At 52.8% G+C, this 21,210-nt stretch overlaps 8 protein-coding genes across 8 annotated transcripts; 3 read left to right on the top strand and 5 right to left on the bottom strand.

Annotated features, from left to right (window-relative positions):
- Positions 1-270: 270 nt before the first annotated feature.
- Positions 271-1,090, bottom strand: N7459_002194 (uncharacterized protein; the record flags this gene model as incomplete). Its single annotated transcript, XM_056941379.1, has 2 exons — positions 271-885; positions 971-1,090. The coding sequence occupies 2 exons, from the start codon at positions 1,088-1,090 to the stop codon at positions 271-273; spliced, it is 735 nt and encodes a 244-aa protein (XP_056803234.1).
- A 1,004-nt stretch (positions 1,091-2,094) lies between these two features.
- Positions 2,095-3,860, bottom strand: N7459_002193 (putative MFS transporter; the record flags this gene model as incomplete). Its single annotated transcript, XM_056941378.1, has 2 exons — positions 2,095-3,552; positions 3,609-3,860. 2 exons carry the CDS (start codon positions 3,858-3,860, stop codon positions 2,095-2,097), a joined length of 1,710 nt encoding a protein of 569 aa, XP_056803233.1.
- A 477-nt stretch (positions 3,861-4,337) lies between these two features.
- Positions 4,338-5,762, bottom strand: N7459_002192 (uncharacterized protein; the record flags this gene model as incomplete). The annotated part of the gene is made up of 5 exons (XM_056941377.1): positions 4,338-4,512; positions 4,584-5,250; positions 5,309-5,472; positions 5,521-5,623; positions 5,669-5,762. 5 exons carry the CDS (start codon positions 5,760-5,762, stop codon positions 4,338-4,340), a joined length of 1,203 nt encoding a protein of 400 aa, XP_056803232.1.
- Positions 5,763-6,813: 1,051 nt separating this feature from the next.
- On the top strand, positions 6,814-9,321 carry hrdA (E3 ubiquitin-protein ligase HRD1; the record flags this gene model as incomplete). Its single annotated transcript, XM_056941376.1, has 3 exons — positions 6,814-6,837; positions 6,889-6,993; positions 7,090-9,321. 3 exons carry the CDS (start codon positions 6,814-6,816, stop codon positions 9,319-9,321), a joined length of 2,361 nt encoding a protein of 786 aa, XP_056803231.1.
- Positions 9,322-9,802: 481 nt separating this feature from the next.
- N7459_002190 (putative mitochondrial carrier protein (Rim2)) lies at positions 9,803-10,963 on the bottom strand (the record flags this gene model as incomplete). Its single annotated transcript, XM_056941375.1, has 3 exons — positions 9,803-10,012; positions 10,077-10,782; positions 10,848-10,963. 3 exons carry the CDS (start codon positions 10,961-10,963, stop codon positions 9,803-9,805), a joined length of 1,032 nt encoding a protein of 343 aa, XP_056803230.1.
- Positions 10,964-11,271: 308 nt separating this feature from the next.
- Positions 11,272-12,611, bottom strand: N7459_002189 (uncharacterized protein; the record flags this gene model as incomplete). Its single annotated transcript, XM_056941374.1, has 3 exons — positions 11,272-11,558; positions 11,621-12,122; positions 12,408-12,611. 3 exons carry the CDS (start codon positions 12,609-12,611, stop codon positions 11,272-11,274), a joined length of 993 nt encoding a protein of 330 aa, XP_056803229.1.
- Positions 12,612-15,836: 3,225 nt separating this feature from the next.
- Positions 15,837-17,075, top strand: N7459_002188 (DUF3431 domain-containing protein; the record flags this gene model as incomplete). Its single annotated transcript, XM_056941373.1, has 1 exon — positions 15,837-17,075. One exon carries the CDS (start codon positions 15,837-15,839, stop codon positions 17,073-17,075), a length of 1,239 nt encoding a protein of 412 aa, XP_056803228.1.
- A 702-nt stretch (positions 17,076-17,777) lies between these two features.
- N7459_002187 (NRPS-like enzyme) lies at positions 17,778-21,082 on the top strand (the record flags this gene model as incomplete). Its single annotated transcript, XM_056941372.1, has 3 exons — positions 17,778-18,077; positions 18,136-18,537; positions 18,593-21,082. The coding sequence occupies 3 exons, from the start codon at positions 17,778-17,780 to the stop codon at positions 21,080-21,082; spliced, it is 3,192 nt and encodes a 1,063-aa protein (XP_056803227.1).
- Between the last annotated feature and the right edge of the window lie 128 nt (positions 21,083-21,210).

Raw genomic sequence — 21,210 nt, 5'->3', positions numbered from 1 at the left:
AATAGTGTGAAGAGGTGGAATGGAGAAATGTATAGGAGCCGGCGCTTGGTCATGCTGTCGTGGAGAAAGGTAAATCATTAAATAATAGGCGATGTGTATGTGTATCTGGGGTATACAGGATTACATCTATGAGAAGTAACGTGGAGAAGACGTGGGGAAGGCGTGGAGAAGACGTGAAAAAAGCCCTCCAAAGGCTGATGAGGGTCAGTGAGTCGGACTCATGGCCTGATCGAGTCGGGAATGGAAGAAGCAAGGGCACGAGTCCTATTACTACGCCAGGGCGTAGAGCAGCGCCAGTACGGCACCTCCGAGGGTCCAGGCGTTGCCGGCCAGAGGTGCAGCAGCATTGGCGGTGGTCGACGGGGTGGAAGATGCAGACTGAGTGGTTTCTGAAGTGGACGAGACGGCGGAGGTGGTAGCAGTCACCGCAACGGAGCTAGTCACAACCGTAGTCGACGAGGCGGGTCGTGAAATTGACTTCTTCGGGCTCGACACGGGGGTGGAAGACTTGGGGCTGGGGGTGACCTTCGAGGTCGGGGTCCAGGTCGAGGTCGGAGTGACAATCGACGCAGTCGAAGTATGGGTTGGGGTGGCAGTAGAAGTCGGAGTGAGCGTGCTGGTCGAGCAGAGACCAGTGACCGGCACGGGCATCCAGTTGAGATCCTTTGGAGCCAGCGTGTTCTGGGTGACCTTGGTTCCCCAGTGCGCCTTGCAGGAAGCGTAGGTGGTACCGGCAACATTGCAAGCCAGCGTCGCAGGCTGGCCATCGCTGCCGACGTTGATCAACTCCGCCGAGGTCGGGGCCGCGATGGCAGTCATGCTACCACAGGAAGTGGCAGCGACAGTCGTCGGGCAGGTCAGCAGGTAGGTGGTAGCATCGCCACTCTAAAGAGTGTTAGCCGAGTGCTCTCCTCCAGGTAGGTGACATTGTTTTGATCGACCGGCGCAAACTCCACCGAGGGACACATACCGATCCAAGTACACCAGCCTGCAACGCGTGGTGCTCAAAGCCAGGCAGAAGCAGAGTTGCGGTGTTTCCAGCGGTGGCAGCAGATGCGCCAGCCAAAAGAGCGACAGCGTGATAGCGCATGGTGAGACTTGGGCAACGAAAAAGTGAGTGGAATGGATAAGAAGCAGAGTACGTGAAGTACAATCGACGGGTTCAGTTCAAAGGAGTGACTGGGTAGGATGAAAAGAGAAAAGAAAGCCGGCGGCAGCGATGCGCCCGGGAAAGAGAAAGTGATGAAGCCCGTTAGTCGGATGTGAAGAATCTGGGGGCGACACGCCCATTAAGGGTCCTGAAGGAATCCAACTCAATCCAGTATAGACTTGGACCGGGTGATTGTGATAGGACGCCAAGCGACACCATGGTTGGCGCCAACAAGAAAGCGCCATAGCGGGTTGCTAGCGTGTATTCAGGAACCAAAGTCAGATCTGGGTTACCAGATGCCCCAGCGGTTCGAGTAAATACATCCAGGCCAGGATCCAAAGTGGAAAAGGAGGCGCGAGTCCAAGCTAAACTGCAGCGAGTTTAGGCTCCGAGTAGCGCAGAACGGCGCTGCTCAATGCGGAAGAATGTTGTGTCGCTCGTCATCAAAGACGGACGGAGAAGCCTCGCGATATCCAGATTAGGGGTCGATTGCCACGTTCTTATCCATACAAGTTCAAGTTTCTCAAACTATCAGGGTATAGCCAAGGACGGGGAGCATTGCGCGCCGGGTCAAGGGCCTGTATATGTCGTGGTTTCTTTCGGTTGCGACGGGGCGCCCCATGGACCCCTTTTTGGACCCTTTTCGATCCTTCGGACCCTTTTGACCCTGACCGACCCTGACTGACTCGTTAAACGTGAAGCCATTGCGGGTCCAATTCAGGCATTCCAATCTACGCGCCAAAAACGGCGCCCCTTTGCATCATGCGCTGATGTACTCCATACTGATACTTATTCCGCACTCACTCGTATACTTCGTAGTTCAAGGTTGGCTACGACCAGGCTAGAACATTACGGCAGGCGCTGCAAGGCAGACGAAAGGACTTTGGGCAAGTTCAAACAGACTCAACATGGTTTCCATAGCTATGGCTGTCTGCCAAGGTGCTCTACACCCTCCAGTGCACTGCCGGAGCGACGTGATTCATGATGCCACACATAACCCCCGTGGCCAGCAAGATCCCATTAAACCCCGCCATGATGTAGAACGGCGTGCCAGACGACAGCTTGTCAAACAGCAACCCACCCAGTTTCGTGAGCAGCAGGATGCCCGCCCCGCCATATAGCGAGTAGACTCCGGCAATGGACCCCTTCAGGTGTGACAGATGCTCCAATTGCCGGTTGACAGTCCCGGCTAAGAACGGCTGGCTCTCGTGAGGCTCATCGCTGTCTTCATCCTCCGCGTTCGCATTTCCGTGCACATCCTGATCGTCATAGATCTTCTGCAAAGTCTCGTCCTCCAGGCTGACGCACAGAATGCCGTTGCTGAGCACTGCTAGACTGCACACGATCGCCCCAATCTGGCTGATCCCGATCAGTCCCATAATCACAAACACGCCCGCGTTGCCCTCGGGGCCTTGGAACTGAGGGTTGGGCAGCAGCGCAAAGGCCACGTATCCGATCACCCCGACCAAGGCCGCGAAAAGCAGTGGGAAATTGTGCCGCCGCGATTTGTCGGTCAGAAAGCCAAATGCCGGCGCAGCAAACAGAGCAACCAACTGCGATACCCCGGTCAAGATGGAGGCAAGGATGTATGCGCGTGGACATGCTCGTTTGATATCCCCCAGTCCCGAGCCAGGAACTGGCTCGCGCTCCTCATCGCACAGCCCCGACGCACGGTAGTAGTGGTTGACAGCCAAAGGGATGAATAGAGAAATGCCCACGGAAGAAGCCCGGGCGACGAATCCTCCGACGTAGCCGAGTCCAATGCTGCGATTCCGGAATCCCAAGAGCATTGCGGTCGTCAACTGCTTCCAATAAGGCAGTCGGGTCGGCTGCACACATCCAGCCGGCAGGTCATCGTCTATCTGGTGCGACGGGCGTGTATTCCCTAGGGCTGTCCACCCTTTCCCTTCCTCCCCGGGAAGGTTGCGCAGACCAAAGAAACTGACGATGCTAATACCAACGGCCACGGTGGCAACCAGGTAATAACTGCGCTGGATTGCCTCCGAAGGCGAAAGGCCCGTTTTCTCGAATTGGGCTGGGAGAGGCAGAAAAGCGCCGAGGGAGATGAGAGCACCACATCCAGCGAACAGACCCACGAATCCCGAGAGTCGCGCAGAAGGCGAGGCACCGGATGCATTGACATCAGCATCGCTCTGGCGGATCCGATGACCGTGCACCCGCTGCGGCGTTATTGTCAAATCCGATGAGACAGATGCCCGGTTGGCCTGGGCGCTCAGCGCCTGGCCCGTCACGGTGGGCAATACTGCAGTGACCATGGTTGACACGGCCGAGCCTCCCAAGCTGAATAGCAATCGCCCCAGAAGAAGCTGCGGATAGACATTCGTGGCCTGCACGAAAAGCACTAATGCGAGTGCGATGATTGCATATCCAACAGTACACACCTGGTCTGGCATGAGCAATCCGCATTCCGTTAAACTCGACCCAAGGGGTAGCTTACATGGCGCACGCCGACGCGATCCGACAGAACGCCCCAGAGCGGGCACGCAGCCAGCGCGAGCAGTTCATCGGCGAACCCCAGCGTTCCAACCACATCCCCTTCTCCTTCATGGAGTCCGATCAGATCCGTCACCACGAACGAGATGGAGGAATTGATAAACACTAGAAATGCAATGGAGAAGGGGCAGACTGCCAGGAGATAGGTCAGCGTCTGACCCCGCGAAGCAGTGAACAGTGCTGGAGATGACGCCATGGTCATCGACAGGGCATTGTTCAGGGGAATGATGATGGACAGGTCGAGAGAGATCGCAATCCGATCGGCTCGGATGTTCTCTTCAGCTGGTTGTGTCACCGATCGATGTGGGGAGCGGTCACGTGTGGTGATCAGATAAACAATGACGTGAAAGTCGGACTCGTTAACTAACTACATACTATATACTATGTATATGCCAGTTGTGTCTACGAGAAGCTTCTACCATGGAGGTGAGTACTTTGGTGATCTACGCTAAGTCTCCATCGATATATAGTTCGTGCGGGTCATCTCACCACATTTTTGATTACGTCAATTCAGAACATGTTTCAAAAAAGGAAATTGGAATGTGTCGTTCACTTTGCAGAAGCCAAGTTGTTGCTGAAAAGTTTCGAGTTTGTACACTTCGAGCCCGGCGTCGTCCTAGACTGCTCTGCCAAGATAAAGCCGACAGGGTGGCCATGGAACACTGATAACCGTTCACGGCCTGTCCTGCATCGGAATATCCATCTTCAACCTCCTCAATTGCTCCACTTCAGAGTGTGGAAATATCCTGTGCCAGTAGTTCCACAAAAGAGCCGTGCCAATGGCCGTGGGAATGGCGAACGCCCAGTAGATCCAAATCTTCCCCGAGACCGACCAGCCCGAATCAGCACTGTAATCAAAGAACGACATGCTGAAGATTGCACAGATAAAGGTTGGGGAAGAAATGTCAGAGTCACCCACGTGAGCGTGGTGATGGTCGAGCTATCTGCTCTCATAGCCTTGCTGATCTCGACGGTGATAGCTGCGTCATGCTGAGCGACCGTGTTGAACGCTAGCTGGATCTCGTTCTGTAGCCTCTTCTCATTGGAGATTGAGCGAAGCTTCAGGCTATCGAGATAGCTCTTGCTCGCTGTCAGCTCGGCGTGAATGTCTTGCCATACATCAGGGTCTTGCCTCGTTCCCAAAAGACTCGGAAACGTCCTGTTCATGTGTCTCGCATGATTGCTCAGAATATGCCCCAGGTTCTGGATGCTCACGTCAAGAGACTCAGTTACATGCACTGTGTGTCTGGCAATGTCGTGTAATCGGCGATAGTCTGGCTGCGGTCTTCCTGGTGGATTTGTCTGTTTCTCGATCGCGCGGATCTGATCGCGTGTGGCCCACACAGCGGATTCCTGCAGACAAGAGACCTCATTCAACACTTTTACATACACCCACAACGGGTCATTCAAATGACTGGTCATCGGTCTCAAGTCTAACAGAGGGCGCGGGAAATGCTCATTGGGATCGAAGACAAGGACACCCGTTTGGTTCGTGGAGCTCAACCATCGAGTGAAGACATTGATCTTTGTCCAGTGATACTGTAGATTTAGGGCGAGATGCTTCGTCTCGAAAAATGCCCATGCATCTGATCTCCATTAGCGTCACCGATCCGTGGCTTTCCATGCTGAGATAAGTCGTCTTACTAAATCCCGTCAGGATGCCTTGGGCATCTCGAGTCGCTCCGCATCCAAAGTATCCATTGGATTTTCTATAGTAGTTCGTCCACCAGGTTTCGGGGATATGGAAGGCGTTGGATATGTCTTGTCGACATGGCTGGCATCGGCGAATGACATTAGCACTCGCGATACTGCAGAGGTTAGTTGCATTTCTTGTGACGGAATGCATAGTCACCAACATTATATAGACTTGTGTATCCTCGGATATTATTTGGAGAGAATCGTCTTCCCTCTTCGCCTTCAATTCGTGGGCGCTAATCTGATGTCGTCGCCATTCGTGACCTAGGATATCAGCAAATACACTGTCCAAGTGTTAAATACACATACCTTGTTTCCACTCGTATACGGACAGAATCGGGCAGAATTTGCAGCTTGCGTTACTCATGATTATAGAAATCAGCCGCCCAAGGAAGGGCTCCATCGGGGGTTAAGGAGTGATAGGTGCGGGGTTCTTGCGCCGCAAGGCTGTGCAGACCTCACAGCCTCCTCGGTGTGATTGGTCTAGTCAAAAGTCCGAAATGCATTGAGAAAAAAAAAGCAACGTGAAGTATTTTGGCACCTACGGCGTATCTTCACCCGGGTCTGTGACGAGTCACTCGACGTCCGGCCTACACGGACATATCTAGATACATATAGTTTGCCCCTAGTTGAACGGACTAGGCTACTCCAAACGCGTCTCACAAATGGGAGTAAAAACTTCATGTCAGTTCCAGCAGATAACCTCAAATCGTACTTTATTGTACATCCACGGCTTATTTACGCTGCGCCTCCGTCTTTTCCCGGTACATAGAGCCGCATTCGTCACTCACCAAACATCTCAAACTCCTCTTCTGGCATTGCAGGAGATTATCCTTGTCAAATTTAGAATACTCCATCGCAGAATCTTTCATAGCGCCACCAGAAGCTAAGGGTCTAAGGGAACCCACCCATGAGGCCTAAACAGTCGGGTGGCCCACCAGCTTTGCTGCTCTCCGACTCAACAAGCAACATGCTTCAGTATACAGATCCAAGATCCCAGCAAAGTCTCTATTTTCCATATCCTCAAACTTCTTCGCCGCCATCCAGTTCATGTTATTGGTTTAGATTTTACCCAGCAAGTCCAAATTGTAACTGGTGTCACAGGGGGCCCCGGAGGAGGGGAGGATTCTACACAGATAGCAGTCGGGGTCTCAAGGGTTATCCATTTATACCTTGGTGATATCTTCGATGGCGCTGAGCCAGAAAGTAAGCAAGTCAACTGTCCCAAGGAATAATCGAGATCATAATCATAATGTAGTTACTTTCTAACCTAGCTATACTTTGGCGATGCACCGGAGGCACGTGCGGAGAGCGCTGACGTAAGATGCGGAGGAGCCGTTATTCTGGAAAGCTGTCCAGATGGTATACTCCACGCCTCCCCGATGCCCGCGTGAGCGTCCTCCTCTCCCTTCCTCCTCTGATGATCTTCGGCCCTCGCGTCGAAGCCGATCGCCATGAGACTGGCCGCGTACGCTGGGGTGAGTCATGCCTGTGCCTCAATGAGCGACCCCTCCCGCTGACTGCTGCAGGCCTCCGTGGTCCTGGCCACCGGTGTGTTCTTGAAAGCACTGCACCAGCGAGCCAACTTCTACGCGGCTTGTGTGTACCTCTCGCAGAGTAGTGCCAATCTCATGGTGAGTCCTCTTGATTCTGTTGAAAGCTTGCCCTGCTTCCCCTATGCTTCCCGCGACAGGCATTCACTGACCTTGCGCCCGGGCGCCGCCCTCCAGATCCTTACCAATCTATGTCTCCTGGTTACTGGTTTCCTTCTCTTCTGGCTTCAGCGACTTCTCTACGGACCTCTACGGCCTATCGAGACCGAACAACTCTACGAGCGGGCATGGTTCGCCGTCACGGAGACATGTCTCGCGATGACCATCTTCCGCGGTGAGCTTGGGGGATGGTTTCTCGTCATGTTTATCTCACTTCTTGTCGGCAAGGTATGGGGTTGGATTGGAGAGGGACGAGTGGAATATCTGGAGCAGCAACCGCCGGCGAATCCACGGCTGTTCCATATCCGGCTGGCATTTTCCCTGGTGCTCTCGGTCCTCTTCAACGCGTTTATGCTGCGATATTGCGTCAACACGGTCATTCATCAGGCGCGGCCAGATATGATGGTGATGTTCGGCTTTGAATTCGCCATCTTGACCATCTTGTCCTCGTCCACAACCGCTCGATACGGTATCGCGCTCGTGGAAATCTATATTACCCGTCAGCAGGTCAAGGCGAAGATGGAGGAACGTCGCGCCGAAATTCGTGCCACCCGCATTGAGGCCATTCGAGCTCATGCGCGGGCAGGCGAAAGTTCTCCTCCCGCCGATCTCCCAGATGAGAATGACGTGAATGAACTGGAGATTGACATTCCCGGTTGGGAGGAAAAGGGCCGATGGGTCTTCTATCTAGACCTCCTGACCGACTTTGTGAAACTCATCGTCTATCTCATCTTCTTCGCCATTTTACTTACGTTCTATGGCCTGCCCATCCACATTCTGCGTGATGTTGTTGTCACCATCCGCTCCTTTGGCCGTCGAATCATGGACTTCCTCCGTTACCGAAACGCAACCAGAGACATGAACGAGAGATACCCAGATGCGACCATGGATGAAGTCGCAAGAGAAGATGTCTGCATCATTTGTCGGGAAGAGATGGTCTCAGTTCAGCCAGCTGATGCTGGTGAAGGCGAGGCGCAACCTGCTGCAAATGCACGCCGTGTCCCTGACCGGCTGCGCCCCAAGAAGCTTCCCTGTGGCCACATTCTGCATTTTGCATGCCTACGAAGCTGGCTGGAGCGGCAACAGAACTGTCCAACCTGCCGTCGTCCAGTGGTTGTGACAGGCCAAGGCGGAGTAGGTGCCAATGCCAATAACGCCCCTGGTGCTGGTGTTGGGCCACAGCAGAATGCGGCAGGTGGAAACCAGATGCCTGGCCAACCAGGCGCTCAAGGCGAAGGAGTTCCCCGAGCTCGAGTATATCAATTCGGTCCTTTCCGAATTGGCTTCGGGGCTGTGCGTGGCGATCTCTTCCACAACCTTCATCAACAAATCCACCAAGGAAATGCACCGTTACAACCGGCTGCAAATGCCAACCCGCAAGGTGCCCGGCAGATCGGGTTTGGGTTCGGCTTTGGTCGCCGCCCGCCAGTACCTGCTGCTCCTCAGAATCCACTCGCCCCTCCCTCTAACACCACCGGCATTCATACACAGTTGCAGCAGATTGAGCAGCAAATTGCACAAGAGATCAACTCTCTTCGTCTCACCACCGAACAACTGCGCCATGTGCGTACCCTCCAGATGGAACTGGACCGACTACGCCTCCAACAAGCCAATCCTCTTGCCCAGACAACCACATCTCCAGGACCCGCAAACCTGACACCTGGAACCTCAGCCGTCACGACCCGCCGGCAGTTTGTCTCGAGCACAGGTGCTTCGCCTATAGGATCTGGAGATCCTCGTCTGCCCGAGGGGCTTAGCCTGCCTGCAGGTTGGACCCTCGTCCCACTCCAGTCCACCACACCTGGTGTTGGAAACACGGCACAGGGTCTCCATCCTACGCCCACTGTGCCGGGTCCCTCTACTATTACCCCAACCCAAAGCAACGCAGTCAGTTCCCAAGCACCGTTGACCGAACCTGCCGGTCCTCACAGTAGTACCAATGAAGCTGCTAGGCCAAATGCGAACAATGACGGCCCAACAGCTGACACGGAAAAAGCTTCACACAGCTGGAGTACATCACATGTACCATCATCTGCGCCGGTGGATCATCGGGCAGACTCCCCATCACAAGAATGGACAGACGTTCAGTCTGAACACGTATCCGAGGCAGGCCCGTCTGCAATCCCATCCTGGGGCAGCAGCGCACAGTCTCAAGGCGCCTCGGCCGTTGATACCACAAACTCGGAATCCACGAAGGGCAAGGGTCGCGCAGCCACCGTGGAAGAGGCGGTTGATGAAGACGCGTCGTGAGCTGGTGATACGCTTGGATGATTCCCCATATGTACTTTCCCCCGTCGATTATTCCTTCTTTTCCGGGTTCGGTTTTCCCGGCTTTCTCACCTGATCGCATATCTCCCATCTGGATCAGCGTTGCATGGCGTTTTTTGAGCAAAATATCATACCCGGCTCTTAGCCTCCCCCTCTAACACAACTTTTTTCGGAGACTCGATCCCTCTAGACTAAACACTCATGCTATGAAGCGATTCGTGGATAAGCTCTCAGCGATAATCACATGGATTGATTCGATGTATTTTCAGAGGAATGCCGAGTAAAGTAATATATAGTACAGTTCCCAGGACAGGAGATTCTATTAACAGTCCCAAAAAATCCCAACTGCCAACGCCCAGTGTAGAATACATGCAATTAGATCACGACAGCACCTCGTCTAACAAAGTAGCGAGCAGCGAGTCTTGAGGGTATTATACAGTATGTCATATCGAGAAATCTGTGCTCACGACGTGCCAACGAATCTCAGGACAAACTCATACACCCCGAGAGTTATAATGGCGGAAGGAATGGACCGGGCCATATGGGGTGTCAAACCTCCATAGAGACCCGCCAGACCCTCCTCCTTAGCGATCAGTCGGAAGCACTGCAGCAAGCCAGTGTATTTGGGAGCGCCATTTTCCATCGGCGCCTGGCGTAGTCGGGTCCGGATCACCTGAGAAACCAGCCACGTCAGTATACGCCTGGTAACAAATCATTCAAAAGGATGGATCACCTACCTCGTGCGGATACGCGATCATAGCGGCAGCAAACTTGGCAGACCCAGCAGCCCCGGTTGTGCTGATCCAGCTAGTGATTTCCTTCTGTGCCGCGGTTTCCGTGCCGTCGTGCGATCCAAGTGATTTATGCAGAATGGTTTTCAGGCGCTCGTACAGAACCAAGTGCAGTGCCGTCTCGACGGAGCCCAGGTAACTCGCACTCAGACCCTTGTAGAGACCTCGGATACCTTCTTGACGAAGCACTTGGCGCACGCAGTCGGCGCTGTTGCGGTAGCGGCGAGTGCCGGTGGTGGTCTGGGCCCGGTCCAGTTGCAACCGTGTCTTCACGAGCCAGATCGGATTGGTGGCTGTTGCTGTCGCGATGCCCGCGGAGATCGCGGCTTGGGCGTGGATGAGTGTCGAGTCTTCGCCGTAGCCGAGCATGTGGGCTCCGATGCGCTTGCAGTTGCCGTAGACGTAGAACTTGATGGCAGTTGCGGGAACCACACCGGCCAGACTAGGGCCGAGACCACGGAAAAACGCTCTCCATCCTTCGGCCTTGTAGATGTTGCCGATTATTCGAAGGGTCTTGTGGCTTGTGCGAGGAGGAAGGGCAGTTTCGGAGGCGGCGGCGGAACGGGAGACGGGTTGGTAGAAGTCGGATTGGAGTCGGGTTCTCAAGACATCAAGGGGAGACGTGACGATGGCAGTTGCAAATCCTCCACTCCTATACGGGCCAAGTTAGTTGTCGATGATCAAAGGGAGACAGCGGCGAGATTCAGGGAAGCTTACGCGCCAGCTAGCAGGTGAACCAAAGGGTCGTGGGACTTTTTCGGGGGGGTATATGAAGGCTTAACGGGAACGCTCTGCTCAGCGTGTCCGCCGTGAATCTTGGAGCTTTGCTGCATCGCGACAGCACATGCTTGGACAAGGAAAGGAAAAGGTGATCGAGAAATTTCCCTTCTAGGATGCGTCGGCGACGCAAGTTTTCACGCTATCACGTGAGATAACGAATCCCGGTCTCCTGATAGGCGCCACCGCCACTTAACTCCGGTCTTGCTTCCGTTCAACGTTATTCTCGCATCAGATTGGAGCGTCATATTTGCAACTGTATTATTAACGGATTTAACGAAACTACCGAAACTTCAATTTCCTCGTTGACTGTTTCTTTTCACACATCCTTTGCTCTGCGCCATACGGAGTATTGATCAGGCACCTATTTCTCCTCCACCTTTACATAATTACGGTACTGTGGGATTTCAATGTTATCCCCGCTCACGTCGCCAATGTAGGACTCTGTGGGCTTTGAGATGGAGCCGTGGCTCACAGCTGTAGAGCTTGTGTCGATGGTGCCTTTTCCATATCGCTGGCTGAAGGATCGGATCTGAGACCAGAAATTGCCTCCACCAAACTTGAAGAGTGGTCGCAGGTTGGGCAGACAGGCGGCGACAATGCCAACAGCCGCTTCATCGCAGGTCCACACGCCCATTGGGGCTTGGTTATCTATCGCAAATGGTTAGGATGGCTCGTGCGAAGGTAAAGAGGTCAAAGTCAATAACACTTACAAGTTACGTCGGGGCCTGCTTTCGTGATACGAATGATGACCCACAGGCGAATGATGTCAAAGACCATGGTTCTGAGGATATAGATGTTAGCATCTTGCAGCCGGCAGCAAGGAGAAGATGAGGCATACAAGCCACCAACAAGGAAAACGCCCGATAGAAGCAGCTTCTGCGACTTTCCGATCGGCAGTCCCCACACGACCTTGAGAGGCATGAGCAGAATGACGAGATCGGTGAGGATATTGGGGATCTGCTGGCCGTAGTAAAATTTGGCTGTGTCCATGCAAGATCCCTGGATGGACGAGTCCCAGTACTTGTTGATGGGAATACACTGCAGAGCCCCAGTCACGATGATCGCCACGGTCCAGATAATCACGAACAGCCCGACGGCATTGACTGCGATGTTCATGTTTCGGGTCGAGAACAGTCGCTTGTACAGCGCCAGAATCGACAGTTTAATGAAACAGATGCAGCTCATGTAGACAAACGTGTTGGAGTAGGCGATCTGTCGATGGTCAGATGGAAGAATTCACGCAAGGCGGAGAACGTACTTTGAAATAAACATGAAGGTTCTTCTTCGGAATCATCGTGATGTGGGACCCTAGTCCATTATACAGAACTGACGAGCAGTCATCGTAAGCATTTCATGCATTGCTTCATCCCCCAGGGACCATTGGTTATTGGCAATTACTTACGGATGGTCACCCCAATCGAGCATCCATATTTGAAAAGCTGTCACCGTGGTCCATCAGCGATGCTCGAACACCCCCCACTCCACATGGATTCATACCAGAGCAACCAGGATAAAATAGTCGTCCAAGAGCAACTTGCTGCCCGTCATCTTTCTCGCGAGGATTCGCAGAGCAACGGAAAGCGTGGACAAGAAGAACGCAAAGACGAGCGCAATCTTCACCGACTGGCGGAGCTCCTCGTTTGGATGCTCGAAGTCGCCTGGCGTCCACGTTTGACCGGAATCCCCCTTGGCTGAAGACATGACGGGCAGTCAAAAAACCGTTGGAAGGATCAAGAAGGAGGCAACAGTACAGTAGACGAGATGAAGTTTGATGATTTGGAATCATGAGGCAACGCCCATTCATATACCCGCGAAGGGCATCCTCTGTTTCTTGAACTGGAATCCCCTCGGCCCTTTTGGGACTCTGAAGAGGAGAGATCATATTCTTAACCGAATCCTGTGGACAGATGGCCCAAGCGACGCGCGAGTCCACCATTTACAGACTAGGACAAGGCTCAAATGCAGGAGATACGTCTTGCTAGGGCAGGATTAGACGCCAATAAAAAGCCCCGGCCGACAGTAGCGTAACTGAACCTGGTGAGGATCACGTCGATCAACGGTCCTGTCATTCTCGACATGATGCGTGTGCTTGGACCTTGGACCATTCTCTCGGGGCCTTGAGGTGAATACAGCAAGTACGCCGGATACATCAACCCCACGTCGGCGACCTGTCAAATACGTATTGCTTCTGGGAGACCCACCAGCAAACTGACGCTAGAAGAGTCATAATGGGAACCTATCTACAAATGAATTTCTTGTGATAGTCCTGGTTTCTATCAATCAGGTGAAATGGTACCTGGTGCTCCGAAGAGACTAAGGGAGACGTCAATTTGACAGGGCCATTCTATGCACGACGCCAGGGGCCAACAACGCCATTTGGGTCAATTCTTCCTCAGATGCGGGGTGCCTCTCTTGTACATGTATGTAGATATAGATAGATAGATAGACCCTACAATTTGGAATTCTGTTGGTTTCGGTTAGCGTTTGGCATTTTTATGAAATTCTTGTTATCGCCAGCCTTGTGATTTTACTTCCTGCCAAATGATATCTCTGGATTTGCCAAGCGAGTCAACCCCCTATTCCTAGTGGTAAGCTCACCCATACGCGCTAGTAATAATTCTACTCTACTAATCGATTCTTATACCTCTTTGGATAACCTCTCGCAGCCTTGCCTCGCGTGTCGTCCGCTCTCGATAGCCCACCTGAATTTATTCCTTGATTACGAGCTCAGCGAATTGTTAGCAGTAGTATAGAGTGTGTTTGTGTATGATTATTGACATGGCCCCGGGGGCTAGACGCCACTAGGTCTAGCCAAGAGAACCCTCACGGTGGGGGCGTATGTATATACTCTGTATGTGTGTGTATGCCCAGGCCCTCTACGTCAAACGTTACATATATGAAATACCTATCTGGTATTAGACCTTTTGGCCTAAGCCAAATCCACCTAACTCACGTCGGGTGGAACAACCCCTTACAATTACCGATATCCATTGCGTCGGGATGTCTATTCGATAAAGCGTTTAGCGCTAACACCCCCGAGTCGTTTATCGTCAACCCGTTTTAATCGCCAGATTGGCCCCCAAAACATCTGGCCTTTCATGTGCTAATCATTAATATTTCCACCATCTTCCAATCATCCTGAATTCTCTTATCAGTCTGAGTTTCCCAGATAATAATTTCTGTCATGATCTTCCGGCCCCTTGTTCAAGAAGAATGGATGAGTCGCACGCACAGGACTTATTTGCTGCGAGCCTCCCTGTTTGGGCCTGGTGCAGCAGAAAGCTTTGTATGGATCAGATAACAATAATCTATACAACAACTGCACCTAGTTACGGGGAAATCGGACATGACAGCCCGGTAGCTGCGTGATTTATGCAAACAAGACGATCGGATCGGTCTATTCGACAATCTTAAACGATACACATCTCATCACACGCATGGCCTATAGGGCTCGGGCTCGGGCGCGACTACCAAAATCCCACTCCATGATCGCCCAGCAATGACTCACATATATGTATGCTTTCTTCAATGTTGAAGCTTGAGAATTCTTGGCCCTTCTCGACGGGCAGATAATTAGTTCCCCCTTACTTCTCATCACGGCCGAAGCGTTGAAGGTCCCCGGCTTTGACAGCCCGGCGCTGGTGCAGATCTGGAGTATGATCTGTGCTTCAAGTGAATTCATATCCTCGAAAAGGGGATTATCGTGGTATTATGCTATGATAATGGTGTTATTGATTACCTACCAACGATTTCGATTAATGGTCAAAATACCTTGGGTCGCAAAACTAGTTCCAGACAATGTAGTAGCAACTATACAATTCTATCGGAAAAAGTCCACCCTACAATCACTCGCAAGGTGCATTTTCGTAGGCTGATACGCTTATAAAGATATACTTATAGAAGAGCTGACTTTGACTCAAATTCCGAGAAGATGTATAAAATAGGGCTATTCTGTGTGTCTCCTTGTTCTAGTACTGGTGTCCGGTCTCAAATCTAATCCATGGATATCGGAAGTCTTAGTTTCACCCACCCGAACTACTAGATAATATTCCAGATATATATATGCACATATGTAGATAGGTAATATTATTTATCGTCCCCTTCAAACTGTCGAAACTATCTCTGAATCACCCAAAGTGAGTGGTAGTGTATCCATTCTATCAAGCACAAACGATCAGTTGCCGTCGACCACAATGCTGCAGAGTAAAATTCTACAGATAGAGCCAGATCTTTCCTTGGAGTGATTATCGTCGGTTGGCAAAGCAAAAAAGCCAAGACCGGCAGACGGCGGATGCTGCTCAGGGGTGAAGATCCTCGTTTCAACTTCCGCGCTGATCCTGTGCTTGTCCTGCCCAGCGTGTCTCTTTTCCTACTTCGCCGATTCCACTCGGGTCGTGTGACGGTCGAAAAGCTCTCTGCTCCGCTATAATTTCCATCTTAATCCGCTACTCTTTGCCTCGACCTGGATGCTGGGACTTGGGACCGCCGAGCCTCCGTTGTCGTCATCGTCGACGAGTGCGCAATCCGCGGAGCCACCGCGCTCCACCTCCGCCCGTGTTTCACTCCAATAATTCGCTGACAGCCCATGGAAGCTGCAAATCTTACCGGACATGCCCCAATCTAGATCGCGGGCGGAGATCAATTCGCATTCCTGTCACCTCGTCTGAGCCCTTTCCCGCTGTCCCTTCCTTCCTGCTCCCCATGCCTCCTGAAGCCACGCCGGATGCTCCTATGCGATGATAATAACCTCTTGACCTGCGTGTACGTTACGAGATCGCCCGATCACTGCGCTGCACTGGCCTACCTAGGGGTCGACTGCGAAACATGCGCTCATCGTGACGCATCTTGCTGGACAACAACCCGCTGACATCCCCCATGTGCGACAGATCAATTCTTCACGTCTAATTGTTCCACCAGCCATCTTCCATGATTTCCCGGCGCGCGGTCCTCTTCGTCGGCTTCTGCTTCTTCCTCGTCGTCTTCCTCACTGCCCGCACCCTTTCTCAACCACCGCCATGGCATAAGGTCCCGCAGGCCGTGGGCATGGGGGAGCTCGTTGGCTCCCATCACGCCAATGGCTCATCATCCTTCCATATCACCTCTGGCAAGGAGAGCAAAACAGTGTACGCCCCGCCACCTCATTTCATCCCTGGCACATCCAAACCACTTGGATCGCAATACACAAAAATGCTGGTCATTCCGCGGACAAAACTGGAAGATGTGACTTGGATAGAACAGGAATTACCGGATTGGAGTACTGCTATCTACGTCGCCGATGATCCCAAGGCGCCCCTTCATCCACCAAAGAACAAGGGCCATGAGGTGATGGTGTATCTGAGCTATTGCATCGACTACTACGATGACTTGCCAGACGTGTCTGTGTTCATGCATTCGCACCAATTTGCCTGGCACAATGATGTGATTTTCGGTGGTGATGCAGCTGAGATTCTCCGTCGTCTCAGTCTGGACCGGGTCACGCGCGAAGGGTATATGAACACACGCTGTACACATGGCCCTGGCTGCCCTGATTGGATGCACCCTGGAGCCGTCGAAGAGAATGAAGACAAGCAGGAAGAGGTCATGCTCGCCCGTGCCTGGAGTGAACTATTCCCGGACGATCCCGTCCCGCCGGTCCTGGCCCAGCCCTGCTGCGCCCAGTTCGCCCTGTCGCGCGATCGGATTCGCACCATCCCACGCTCGCGGTTCGTCTACTACCGTGACTGGATGCTGCAAACCGACCTGAGCGACTACATTGCTGGTCGCATCTGGGAATATCTCTGGCAGTACGTGTTCACTGGAAATTCGGTTGTCTGTGTGGAAGAAAGTGTGTGTCTCTGCGACGGCTATGGGGTCTGTTTCGGTAGCCCTGCGGAATACCAGAAATTCGCCAATATGACCCTTGAGTTCGACGACTTGCAAAAGCAATTGGACGACTGGATCTCTTTGGCCGACAATCTCGAGCTCACCGAGGAAACTGAGCCCCTGGACGAAACGATGGACTTGGAACTCCCACCCCTTGGCCGCAAGGCTGCTATACAAGAGTTGGTGAACGATAAAGAAAGGGTGCTGAACGAAATGACCCAGGCTGCGATGGAGCGCGGTCAGAACCCCAAAAACCGCGCTTTGGAGGCCGGTCGCCCTTGGAAGGAGGGCGATGGCTTTTAGAACCCATCGCGCTGGAATTGCCATCTTAGCCTGGCTCTTGACTGAATCTACGCGCTATCTTGTTTTCCTACCGCTCTTTTGGCGTTCTAGATGGCATCCCTACGACATAATAATCGGTGGTTGCCCTTGGGTTCTCATATTTCTCATACAGCGCGGTCTGTGCTTGGTCTGACTTCCTCATGACGGACATGGAGCCGGCGATTTTTGGATACTTAGCTCGTTTTGATCTTCGATATTTATCTATGTATTAACGGCGTTTGGGAAATGTGAGGGCCGGACGGTCGACTTGATAGAACACTATGTGAGCGAGTATTCATTTCCGCAATACAAGATCACTGAGTCGGTAGTCACTCGAGTGGTCCAAACCAGAAGGAAGAAGGGAAGGAATCATCCAGATGAGGTCCTTTAATCGGGGAAGTCGAGCGGAGAGTGTCCAACTAGTTGAAAGTTGCGGTCATACCAGATCATTTACACCCGTGGGCCCAGAATGGCCCCATTTACGTTATATATATACGTGATCTGCCCACTTGGATCCAAGCCTCCAGATCTTCCGAGGTCCATGATCGGCTTCTATATCCCTTTTGGGTAACCCAGTTGTAGAGCCTCCTCGACCCATGGAGATAGATACTCCACCCCCACGTTGAAAAGGGAAGACTTCTACCCTCAACATCGCGTCTGTTTTTCCCTCACAGTAAATCCATGATGAGTACGTTTAACCAGTCGGAATTAGATCCTCGGACTCAACTTATTCCAAACCTGGTCGACCACTATGCCAAAACCAAGCCCGATGCGATCTACGCCGAATACCCCATCAATCCTATGAGCTACGATGACGGGTACAGACCAATCACGTATAGAACCTTCGCCAACGCCATCAATGGCATCGCACAATGGTTGACGGAGACCTTGGGACCGGGCAACGGAGAGGTGTTAACCTACGTGGGCCCGAACGACTTGCGATTCCCGGCTTTGGTTCTGGGCGCTATCAAGGCTGGGTACTGCGTAAGTGATACCTCTGAAAATCAAATCGTCGGAAAATAGCCGCTGATGCCCATGATAGATCTTTTTGACCTCTCCGCGCAATAGTGTTGCCGCTCATCGGTCTCTACTGCAAAAACTCGACTGCACCACGCTGTTGACTCCTGTGCCGCGATCTCCCTTCATCGAGGCGATTTTGGAAGCCCAGCCAGTGAAAACCGTGGACATCCCAAGTGTCGAAACACTTCTGACAACCGACTATCCGCACTTTAAATATTCCAAGACCTATCCAGAAGCTGCCAATGATCGATTTGTGGCGGTTCATACCTCAGGGTCCACGGGCATTCCCAAGCCCATTATCTGGACTCATGAGAGTACCGTGAGGCACATGCATATGCAAATGCTAGAGGCTCCCGCAGACTGCGAGGTACAGGACCAAATAAGCATTGGGAAAAGAATGTATATGACATTGCCTCCGTTCCATGTAAGGCGAAGATCAAGGGACAACCATCATGACAGAGCGCTGACTGGCCTGCTAGGCCGCCGGAATAGCGTACCTTCTCTTCGTTCTCGTGCCCGCAGATGGGACTGCGATCATGCCCACTGCCGCGGGTCTACCTACTGCCGCCGGCCTTGTGGCTGCGAGGAAGCAAACTCCGTTTGAATTGGCCCTGATCGTGCCATCGATGGCGCTGGAGTTGGCCCAGGACCCCGGACTCCTTGAGTATTGCAGCACGCAGCTAGAGCACCTCGCCTACGTCGGAGGCGACTTACCCCAGTCGATTGGAGACAAAGTCGCGGCGAAGGTGTCGCTGATGAATAGATATGGCGCCACGGAGATCGGACTTTTGAATGTTGTTCAGTCGCCAAGCCGCGATCCTCTGACAGACTGGCGTTATCTTCAGTTCCATCCGGAGCTCGGTATAGAGTTTCGCCATGTCTCTGGAGAGGAGTATGAGGCAGTGATGGTGCGCACTCCGACCCGTCAAATCCATCAGGCTCCCTTCGTCCTTTTCCCGGATCAGCAGGAATATCATACCAATGACCTGATGGTCCGCCATCCCACAAAGCCTGATCTCTGGCGCCCATCTGCCCGTGTGGATGATGTGATCGTTTTCCTCAATGGGGAGAAAACAAATCCTGTCTCGATGGAGCAGCACGTTGTATCCGCCAACCCGGAGGTGACCGGCTGTATAGCGGTCGGCGCCCAACGTTTCCAGGCTGCGCTGATTGTCGAACTTGGTGGGAAATCGCTTGGCGTGAATGATCGCGCTGCGATGATTGAGCAGCTTTGGCCTAGCATAGAGCAGGCGAACATCACGACTCCCGCTCACGCTCGGATTGCCAAGAGCCACATTCTCTTCGCCTCGCCCGAGAAGCCCATGCCTCGTACCGGTAAGGGAACCATCCAGCGCGCTCTGACGCTGAAATTATACGCGAAGGAGACCGAGGATCTCTATGAAGATGCGGAGAAGCTGGCCCAGCTCGATGCGAGTCAACTGGCTGGCCCAGGTGGGGTGGATGATGTCGCGCAGGTGAATGAGTACATCAGAGCGTCAATTCTGGCTATCACACACTGGAGTCCAGAGAAGTTAACTGATGACGAGAATTGGTTTCATCTCGGCCTGGACTCTCTGCAGGCGATTACAGCCACCCGTGTACTTAAGCACGGCCTCAATCTTCCAACCCTCACGCCCAACGTCCTTTACCTGAATCCGACAGTGACGGGACTGACACACGCGCTGCAACACTTGCAGCAAGACAGTGTGGAATCGACCGAAGCCAAGAAGCAATTGTTGATCGAAGAGCGGACTCAGTTGTTGCAGGAACTTATCGGGCAAATCGATACGACGGCGCAGGAGCCCTCCGAAGCATCTCCAGCCACTCAGACCGTCATTCTGACCGGGTCCACGGGCCAACTGGGCACCTACTTACTCGATACCCTGCTGAAGAATCCCCAGGTGGAGCATGTGTACTGCCTTAACCGAGATGATCGCGCTCGCGACCGACAGCGGGAACGTTGGGCGGCCTATGGTCTCGCTGCCGCAGATGAAGCACAGGCAACGTTTTGGAAGGCCGATCTCAGCCAGGCGGATTTGAGGCTGCAGCACGAGCAGCTTCAGCAGCTACAGCAGACAGCAACACTGGTCATTCACAATGCCTGGGCTGTCAACTTCAACCTGTCGTTGGCCTCATTTAAGCCGCAGCTGGTGGGCATGGTGAATCTTATCAACTTTACTAGTCGAGCCACTTACTCCCCCCAACTGTTCTTCGTCTCGTCAATTAGCTCAACTATTGGCCACCATACCGACACCGGCCTCACCCCGGAGAGTCTCGTTACCACCACGACTCCGGCTCCGAATGGCTACGCCAATAGCAAGTATGTCGCCGAGCATCTCCTGGGATACGCGGCACAGCAAGGCCTTGTCCGTTCTGCCTTCGCCCGCGTGGGTCAAGTGGCCGGTTCCATCCGATCTCCAGGCTTGTGGAGCAAGTCCGAGTGGTTTCCTAGCGTAGTTTTGAGCTCGCTGCATCTGGCATCACTTCCAGATACCCTTGGCCAAGCCCTGGACCGGGTTGACTGGGTGCCCATTGATTTACTCGCCGAGATCCTGGTCGACGTGGCGCTTCTCAAGAGCTCCGGGTTGAGTGTATACCACCCGGTGAACCTGCACCCCCAACCCTGGCAGGAAATCCAACCCATTATTGCCGACGCTTTTCAGAAGACGTTCGAAAAGACCCTGGAGACTATCCCCTTGCGGGAGTGGGTGCTACGCGTTCGACGGGATGTCGAGCTCGCTAGCAAAGGCAGCAAAGTCCTTGATGAGAAAGAACTGCAGTGTCATCTTAAAAAGAACCCAGCTGCAAAACTGCTTGAACTTTTTGAGGGCATTGTAGCTCAAACAACGCCGGACAACGTCCTGGACACGAAAATCACCGCCCAGGCTAGTGAGAAATTACGTGACGTCGCCGCGGTTAAGCCAGAATGGATCCAGAAATGGGTTCAAGAGTGGAAAATTACTAAATAGAGATGAAACCCCCGACATAAATATTTGTTGTTCTGGCTGAGTACTTTATACACTGTCAATGTATTGATCATTTAAAATATATCTACCAATCACTTGTATGTACATACTGGGCAGCCAGCTAGGGCTCC

Source organism: Penicillium hispanicum, assembly GCF_028827665.1.
Source record: "Penicillium hispanicum strain IBT 35686 chromosome Unknown utg000002l_segment0_segment0, whole genome shotgun sequence".
Lineage (NCBI taxonomy): Eukaryota > Fungi > Ascomycota > Eurotiomycetes > Eurotiales > Aspergillaceae > Penicillium > Penicillium hispanicum.
This window is presented reverse-complemented; position numbering and strand designations above follow the sequence as displayed.